Raw genomic sequence first — 10,000 nt, 5'->3', positions numbered from 1 at the left:
AACCTAGATCTCCAACGCTAGATTTTCAACCTAGATCTTCAACCTAGATCTCCAACCTAGATCTTCAACCTAGATCTTCAACCTAGATCTCCAACGCTAGATCTTCAACCTAGATCTCCAACCTAGATCTTCAACCTAGATCTTCAACCTAGATCTCCAACATCATTGTTTTTCCTACTTTCAGACCATTCACAAACAAGCAAAACGTCAATTAAATATCTGTCTATAAATATCTATATGAAATTTGACAAAACTATGGAATAACGTGCACAGAATTGGAAAGAAATGTTAATTCTACGTTGAGGAAAATGATGGTAAGAATCATACAGTTCCCTTTCCGTCTCTCAGTATAATATTTTTTATTTATTTTATTTCACCTTTATTTAACCAGGTAGGCAAGTTGAGAACAAGTTCTCATTTACAAAACCCAGACCAAGATAAAGCGAAGCAGTTCGACACAAACAACAAGTCTATATACAATGTGAGCAAATGAGGTGAGAAGGGAGGTAAAGGCAAAAAAAGGCCATGGTGGCAAAGTAAATACAATATAGCAAGTAAAACACTGGAATGGTAGTTTTGCAATGGAAGAATGTGCAAAGTAGAAATAAAAATAATGGGGTGCAAAGGAGCAAAATAAATAAATGAATTAAATACAGTAGGGAAAGAGGTAGTTGTTTGGGCTAAATTATAGGTGGGCTATGTACAGGTGCAGTAATCTGTGAGCTGCTCTGACAGTTGGTGCTTGAAGCTAGTGAGGGAGATAAGTGTTTCCAGTTTCAGAGATTTTTTGTAGTTCGTTCCATTCATTATATTATATTATATAGTCAACGCGTTTTTGAGTTTTCTTCAGGTGAATATGATTGGTCGTTGACTGCCCATGGTATGCTATACCCACGTTTCCTCCTACAGGGAACAGTATTTAAATTTTTTTTTTTTTTACATTTATTTTATGAACAACAAATCAATACATAAAGCACATGAGGAAACACAAGCATACATAGATTACACACAATGGACAATCGAGCTAGGGGCGGGGCTGGGGGCGGGGCTAGGGGCGGGGCTGGGGGCGGGGCTAGGGGGTACAATATCACATTACAATTACACAAGGACCTTAAGGGACATGCATATACTTACCATTCTAACAGCTTTTTTGTTAGTAGAGCATTTAACCGTCTTAAAATACAGTTCAATTTCTTTTTGTAGGGTACGAAAATGTGGTTTTCTGTTTGTAAATTTACATTTGTGTATATGAAATTTGACCAAAAGAATAAATGAAATTAATTACATAAAAATGATTCCGCTTATTTCTATTGTATGTAAAGAATCCAAACAGTACATCTGTCCACAATAGTGTAAATTCTTCATAAATGTGCCTACAGGGAACAGTATTCATAACTGTACGGATGTATTTCACGTAGTATAAGCGCTTGGAGACCTACGTTCATTAGCATTAGCATTCTCATAGAGAATGACTGGCGGTGTTAGCTAGTTAGCATATTAGACTATCTAATGGTCGTTATCTATAGTCTGTATCCCTTATCAATCAAAGATCAATGCTTGAAATAGCAATGTTGTTTGACACAGAATATCAATGACAAGAGACAGAAACGGTGGCGAAGTGTTTTATGACGATAATTTCAGGATATTTGCAGTCTGTTGTGCCACGAAGCTAACGAGCTAACGCCGCAAGTCATTCTCTATGAGAATGCTAATGCTAACAAATGTCTGTTTCTGAGTGCTTATGCTAACGTGAAAAAAAAAAGTTAATTTTTTTTTCAATAATTTTCCTCAGTATAGAATTAACATATCTTTTTAAATTCTGTGGCACGCTTTCTAATAGTTTTGACAAATTTAAATGACATTTAAGAATGTTTTGCTTGTTTGTGGACCGGAAGAAGGAAAACAATTTTTAAAAATATATATTTAATCTATTTAACAAGTCAGTTAAGAACAAATTATTATTTTCAACGACGGTCTACCGGGGAACAGTGGGTTAACTGGTCTAGGAACAGTGGGTTAACTGGTCTAGGAACAGTGGGTTAACTGGTCTAGGAACAGTGGGTTAACTGGTCTAGGAACAGTGGGTTAACTGGTCTAGGAACAGTGGGTTAACTGGTCTAGGAACAGTGGGGTTAACTGGTCTAGGAACAGTGGGTTAACTGGTCTAGGAACAGTGGGGTTAACTGGTCTAGGAACAGTGGGTTAACTGGTCTAGGAACAGTGGGGTTAACTGGTCTAGGAACAGTGGGTTAACTGGTCTAGGAACAGTGGGGTTAACTGGTCTAGGAACAGTGGGTTAACTGGTCTAGGAACAGTGGAACAGTGGGTTAACTGGTCTAGGAACAGTGGAACAGTGGGTTAACTGGTCTAGTGGGTTAACTGGTCTAGGAACAGTGGAACAGTGGGTTAACTGGTCTAGGAACAGTGGAACAGTGGGTTAACTGGTCTAGGAACAGTGGAACAGTGGGTTAACTGGTCTAGGAACAGTGGAACAGTGGGTTAACTGGTCTAGGAACAGTGGAACAGTGGGTTAACTGGTCTAGGAACAGTGGGTTAACTGGTCTAGGAACAGTGGGTTAACTGGTCTAGGAACAGTGGGTTAACTGGTCTAGGAACAGTGGGTTAACTGGTCTAGGAACAGTGGGTTAACTGGTCTAGGAACAGTGTGTTAACTGGTCTAGGAACAGTGTGTTAACTGGTCTAGGAACAGTGGGTTAACTGGTCTAGGAACAGTGGGTTAACTGGCCTAGGAACAGTGGGTTAACTGGTCTAGGAACAGTGGGTTAACTGGTCTAGGAACAGTGGGTTAACTGGTCTAGGAACAGTGGGTTAACTGGTCTAGGAACAGTGGGTTAACTGGTTTAGGAACAGTGGGTTAACTGGCCTAGGAACAGTGGGTTAACTGGTCTAGGAACAGTGGGTTAACTGCCTTGTTCAGGGGAACAGTGGGTTAAACTGCCTTGTTCAGGGGAACAGTGGGTTAAACTGCCTTGTTCAGGGGAACAGTGGGTTAACTGCCTTGTTCAGGGGAACAGTGGGTTAACTGCCTTGTTCAGGGGAACAGTGGGTTAACTGGTCTAGGCACAGTGGGTTAACTGGTCTAGGCACAGTGGGTTAACTGGTCTAGGATCAGTGGGTTAACTGGTCTAGGAACAGTGGGTTAAACTGGTCTAGGAACAGTGGGTTAACTGCTTTGTTCAGGGGAACAGTGGGTTAAACTGCCTTGTTCAGGGGCAGAACGACAGATTTGTACCTTGTCAGCTCGGGGGATTCGATCTAGCAACCTTTCGATTACTGGCCATAACGCTCTAACCACTAGGCTACCTGCCTCCTCTACACTCTAACCACTAGTCTACCTGCCGCCTCTACACTCTAACCACTAGGCTACCTGCCTCCTCTACACTCTAACCACTAGGCAACCTGCCGCCTCTACACTCTAACCACTAGGCTACCTGCAGCCTCTACACTCTAACCACTAGGCTACCTGCAGCCTCTACACTCTAACTACTAGGCTACCTGCCTCCTCTACACTCTAACCACTAGGCTACCTGCAGCCTCTACACTCTAACAACTAGGCTACCTGCCTCCTCTACACTCTAACCACTAGGCTACCTGCCTCCTCTACACTCTAACCACTAGGCTACCTGCCACCTCTACACTCTAACCACTAGGCTACCTGCCGACCCACTATTGTTGCCAGGGGGTCATAATTATATTCTGCAGTGTGGTCACACATTTTTACATATTGTGTGTGTGTGTCTCCAGGTCAGAGTGTGAGGAGCGCCTTAGGGCGGAGCTTAAGGCGGAGCTTGATGCGGCTGTTGCCACGAGCAACCAGAGAGAGCAGGAGCTGCAGACTCAACTAGCCGATCTCCAATCACAGGTAATCTACTCAACTAGCCAATCACCAATCACAGGTAATCTACTCAACTAGTCAATCACCAATCACAGGTAATCTACCCAACTAGCCAATCACCAATCACAGGTAATCTACTCAACTAGCCAATCACCAATCACAGGTAATCTACCCAACTAGCCAATCACCAATCACAGGTAATCTACTCAACTAGCCAATCACAGATGATCTACTCAACTAGCCAATCACCAATCACAGGTAATCTACTGAGATGTCTGGGGGGGTCTGATCTAACCTCACTATTGATCTGAGATGTCTGGGGGATCTGATCTAACCTCACTATTGATCTGAGATGTCTGGGGGGGGTCTAACCTCACTATTGATCTGAGATGTCTGGGGGATCTGATCTAACCTCACTATTGATCTGAGATGTCTGGGGGATCTAACCTCACTGCTGATCTGAGATGTCTGGGGGATCTGATCTAACCTCACTATTGATCTGAGATGTCTGAGGGGGATCTGATCTAACCTCACTATTGATCTGAGATGTCTGGGGGGGGGATCTAACCTCACTACTGATCTGAGATGTCTGGGGGATCTGATCTAACCTCACTATTGATCTGAGATGTCTGGGGGAGGGGGGGATCTGATCTAACCTCACTATTGATCTGAGATGTCTGGGGGGGGGGATCTAACCTCACTACTGATCTGAGATGTCTGGGGGTCTGTTCTAACCTCACTATTGATCTGAGATGTCTGGGGGGATCTAACCTCACTACTGATCTGAGATGTCTGGGGGGTATGATCTAACCTCACTATTGATCTGAGATGTCTGGGGGATCTGATCTAACCTCACTATTGATCTGAGATGTCTGGGGGGGATCTAACCTCACTACTGATCTGAGATGTCTGGGGGGGGTATGATCTAACCTCACTATTGATCTGAGATGTCTGGGGGGATTTGATCTAACCTCACTATTGATCTGAGATGTCTGGGGGATTTGATCGAACCTCACTATTGATCTGAGATGTCTGGGGGGTCTGATCTAACCTCACTATTGATTTGAGATGTCTGGGGGAGGGGGATCTGATCTAACCTCACTATTGATCTGAGATGTCTGGGGGGGGGATCTAACCTCACTATTGATCTGAGATGTCTGGGGGGGGTATGATCTAACCTCACTATTGATCTGAGAAGTCTGGGTGGGATCTGATCTAACCTCACTATTGATCTGAGATGTCTGGGGGATCTGATCTAACCTCACTATTGATCTGAGATGTCTGGGGGATCTGATCTAACCTCACTATTGATCTGAGATGTCTGGGGGGGGGGGGGGATCTAACCTCACTACTGATCTGAGATGTCTGGGGGATCTGATCTAACCTCACTATTGATCTGAGATGTCTGGGGGATTTGATCGAACCTCACTATTGTTCTGAGATGTCTGAGGGGGATCTGATCTAACCTCACTATTGATCTGAGATGTCTGGGGGGATCTGATCTAACCTCACTATTGATCTGAGATGTCTAGGGGGATCTGATCTAACCTCACTATTGATCTGAGATGTCTGGGGGTCTGATCTAACCTCACTACTGATCTGAGATGTCTGGGGGCCTGTTCTAACCTCACTATTGATCTGAGATGTCTGGGGGATCTGATCTAACCTCACTATTGATCTGAGATGTCTGGGGGGGTCTGATCTAACCTCACTATTGATCTGAGATGTCTGGGGGGGATCTAACCTCACTACTGATCTGAGATATCTGGGGGGGATCTAACCTCACTACTGATCTGAGATGTCTGGGGGATCTGATCTAACCTCACTATTGATCTGAGATGTCTGGGGGATTTGATCGAACCTCACTATTGTTCTGAGATGTCTGAGGGGGATCTGACCTAACCTCACTATTGATCTGAGATGTCTGGGGGGGATCTGATCTATCCTCACTATTGATCTGAGATGTCTAGGGGGATCTGATCTAACCTCACTATTGATCTGAGATGTCTGGGGGTCTGATCTAACCTCACTACTGATCTGAGATGTCTGGGGGTCTGTTCTAACCTCACTATTGATCTGAGATGTCTGGGGGATCTGATCTAACCTCACTATTGATCTGAGATGTCTGGGGGTCTGATCTAACCTCACTATTGATCTGAGATGTCTGGGGGGGATCTAATCTAACCTCACTACTGATCTGAGATGTCTGATCTAACCTCACTATTGATCTGAGATGTCTGGGGGGGATCTGATCTAACCTCACTACTGATCTGAGATGTCTGGGGGTCTGTTCTAACCTCACTATTGATCTGAGATGTCTGGGGGGTCTGATCTAACCTCACTATTGATCTGAGATGTCTGGGGGAGATCTGATCTAACCTCACTACTGATCTGAGATGTCTGGGGGTCTGTTCTAACCTCACTATTGATCTGAGATGTCTGGGGGTCTGATCTAACCTCACTATTGATCTGAGATGTCTGGGGGATCTGATCTAACCTCACTATTGATCTGAGATGTCTGGGGGGGGTCTGATCTAACCTCACTATTGATCTGAGATGTCTGGGGGGGGGGTCTGATCTAACCTCACTATTGATCTGAGATGTCTGGGGGGGGAGATCTGATCTAACCTCACTACTGATCTGAGATGTCTGGGGGGGTCTGTTCTAACCTCACTATTGATCTGAGATGTCTGGGGGGGTCTGATCTAACCTCACTATTGATCTGAGATGTCTGGGGGGATCTGATCTAACCTCATTTAACATCATCATTTACATTACATTTAAGTCATTTAGCAGACGCTCTTATCCAGAGCGACTTACAAATTGGTGCTTTCACCTTATGACATCCAGTGGAACAGCCACTTTACAATAGTGCATCTAGGTCTTTTAAGGGGGAGGGGAGAAGGATTACTTTATCCTATCCTAGGTATTCCTTAAAGAGGTGGGGTTTCAGGTGTCTCCGGAAGGTGGTGATTGACTCCGCTGTCCTGGCGTCGTGAGGGAGTTTGTTCCACCATTGGGGGGCCAGAGCAGCGAACAGTTTTGACTGGGCTGAGCGGGAACTGTACTTCCTCAGTGGTAGGGAGGCGAGCAGGCCAGAGGTGGATGAACGCAGTGCCCTTGTTTGGGTGTAGGGCCTGATCAGAGCCTGGAGGTAGTGAGGTGCCGTTCCCCTCACAGCTCCGTAGGCAAGCACCATGGTCTTGTAGCGGATGCGAGCTTCAACTGGAAGCCAGTGGAGAGAGCGGAGGAGCGGGGTGACGTGAGAGAACTTGGGAAGGTTGAACACCAGACGGGCTGCGGCGTTCTGGATGAGTTGTAGGGGTTTAATGGCACAGGCAGGGAGCCCAGCCAACAGCGAGTTGCAGTAATCCAGACGGGAGATGACAAGTGCCTGGATTAGGACCTGCGCCGCTTCCTGTGTGAGGCAGGGTCGTACTCTGCGGATGTTGTAGAGCATGAACCTACAGGAACGGGCCACCGCCTTGATGTTATTTGAGAACGACAGGGTGTTGTCCAGGATCACGCCAAGGTTCTTAGCGCTCTGGGACGAGGACACAATGGAGTTGTCAACCGTGATGGCGAGATCATGGAACGGGCAGTCCTTCCCCGGGAGGAAGAGCAGCTCCGTCTTGCCGAGGTTCAGCTTGAGGTGATGATCCGTCATCCACACTGATATGTCTGCCAGACATGCAGAGATACGATTCGCCACCTGGTCGTCAGAAGGGGGAAAGGAGAAGATTAATTGTGTGTCGTCTGCATAGCAATGATAGGAGAGACCATGTGAGGTTATGACAGAGCCAAGTGACTTGGTGTATAGCGAGAATAGGAGAGGGCCTAGAACAGAGCCCTGGGGACACCAGTGGTGAGAGCACGTGGTGAGGAGACGGATTCTCGCCACGCCACCTGGTAGGAGCGACCTGTCAGGTAGGACGCAATCCAAGCGTGGGCCGCGCCGGAGATGCCCAACTCGGAGAGGGTGGAGAGGAGGATCTGATGGTTCACAGTATCGAAGGCAGCCGATAGGTCTAGAAGGATGAGAGCAGAGGAGAGAGAGTTAGCTTTAGCAGTGCGGAGCGCCTCCGTGATACAGAGAAGAGCAGTCTCAGTTGAATGACTAGTCTTGAAACCTGACTGATTTGGATCAAGAAGGTCATTCTGAGAGAGATAGCGGGAGAGCTGGCCAAGGACGGCACGTTCAAGAGTTTTGGAGAGAAAAGAAAGAAGGGATACTGGTCTGTAGTTGTTGACATCGGAGGGATCGAGTGTAGGTTTTTTCAGAAGGGGTGCAACTCTCGCTCTCTTGAAGACGGGAGGGACGTAGCCAGCGGTCAGGGATGAGTTGATGAGCGAGGTGAGGTAAGGGAGAAGGTCACCGGAGATGGTCTGGAGAAGAGAGGAGGGGATAGGGTCAAGCGGGCAGGTTGTTGGGCGGCCGGCCGTCACAAGACGCGAGATGTCATCTGGAGAGAGAGGGAGAAAGAGGTCAGAGCACAGGGTAGGGCAGTGTGAGCAGAACCAGCGGTGTCGTTTGACTTAGCAAACGAGGATCGGATGTCGTCGACCTTCTTTTCAAAATGGTTGACGAAGTCATCTGCAGAGAGGGAGGAGGGGGGTGGAGGGGGAGGAGGATTCAAGAGGGAGGAGAAGGTGGCAAAGAGCTTCCTAGGGTTAGAGGCAGATGCTTGGAATTTAGAGTGGTAGAAACTGGCTTTAGCAGCAGAGACAGAGGAGGAAAATGTAGAGAGGAGGGAGTGAAAGGATGCCAGGTCCGCAGGGAGGCGAGTTTTCCTCCATTTCCGCTCGGCTGCCCGGAGCCCTGTTCTGTGAGCTCGCAATGAGTCGTCGAGCCACGGAGCGGGAGGGGAGGACCGAGCCGGCCTGGAGGATAGGGGACATAGAGAGTCAAAGGATGCAGAAAGGGAGGAGAGGAGGGTTGAGGAGGCAGAATCAGGAGATAGGTTGGAGAAGGTTTGAGCAGAGGGAAGAGATGATAGGATGGAAGAGGAGAGAGTAGCGGGGAGAGAGAGCGAAGGTTAGGACGGCGCGATACCATCCGAGTAGGGGCAGTGTGGGAAGTGTTGGATGAGAGCGAGAGGGAAAAGGATACAAGGTAGTGGTCGGAGACTTGGAGGAGTTGCAATGAGGTTAGTGGAGGAACAGCATCTAGTAAAGATGAAGTCGAGCGTATTGCCTGCCTTGTGAGTAGGGGGGAAGGTGAGAGGGTGAGGTCAAAAGAGGAGAGGAGTGGAAAGAAGGAGGCAGAGAGGAATGAGTCAAAGGTAGACGTGGGGAGGTTAAAGTCGCCCAGAACTGTGAGAGGTGAGCCGTCCTCAGGAAAGGAGCTTATCAAGGCATCAAGCTCATTGATGAACTCTCCGAGGGAACCTGGAGGGCGATAAATGATAAGGATGTTAAGCTTGAAAGGGCTGGTAACTGTGACAGCATGGAATTCAAAGGAGGCGATAGACAGATGGGTAAGGGGAGAAAGAGAGAATGACCACTTGGGAGAGATGAGGATCCCGGTGCCACCACCCCGCTGACCAGAAGCTCTCGGGGTGTGCGAGAGCACGTGGGCGGACGAAGAGAGAGCAGTAGGAGTAGCGGTGTTGTCTGTGGTGATCCATGTTTCCGTCAGAGCCAAGAAGTCGAGGGACTGGAGGGAGGCATAGGCTGAGATGAACTCTGCCTTGTTGGCCGCAGATCGGCAGTTCCAGAGGCTACCGGAGACCTGGAACTCCACGTGAGTCGTGCGCGCTGGGACCACCAGATTAGGGTGGCTGCGGCCACGCGGTGTGGAGCGTTTGTATGGTCTGTGCAGAGAGGAGAGAACAGGGATAGACAGACACATAGTTGACAGGCTAGAGAAGAGGCTACGCTAATGCAGAGGAGATTGGAATGACAAGTGGACTACACGTCTCGAATGTTCAGAAAGTTAAGCTTACGTAGCAAGAATCTAATTGACTAAAATGATTAAAATGATAGAGTACTGCTGGGGTAGGCTAGCTGCGTTGTTGACACTACCCTAATCAAGTCGTACCGTTGAGTGTGAAGTTTCTACAATGCTGCTTATCGGGAGCTAGCTGGCTAGCTAGCAGTGTTGGTTACGTTACGTTGCGTTAGGAGAACGACAATAGCTGGCTA

At 47.5% G+C, this 10,000-nt stretch overlaps 1 protein-coding gene across 1 annotated transcript in view; it reads left to right on the top strand.

Annotated features, from left to right (window-relative positions):
- Positions 1-10,000, top strand: part of LOC135570923 (trichohyalin-like) — a 46,115-nt gene that overhangs the window by 18,942 nt on the left and 17,173 nt on the right. The window contains 1 exon segment of the mRNA XM_065016741.1: positions 3,766-3,883. Coding sequence (XP_064872813.1) covers positions 3,766-3,883 — 118 coding nt within the window.

Source organism: Oncorhynchus nerka, unplaced genomic scaffold (assembly GCF_034236695.1).
Source record: "Oncorhynchus nerka isolate Pitt River unplaced genomic scaffold, Oner_Uvic_2.0 unplaced_scaffold_896, whole genome shotgun sequence".
NCBI lineage: Eukaryota > Metazoa > Chordata > Actinopteri > Salmoniformes > Salmonidae > Oncorhynchus > Oncorhynchus nerka.
Note: the sequence above shows the minus strand (reverse complement) of the source record. Positions and strands in the feature narration are given on the sequence as shown.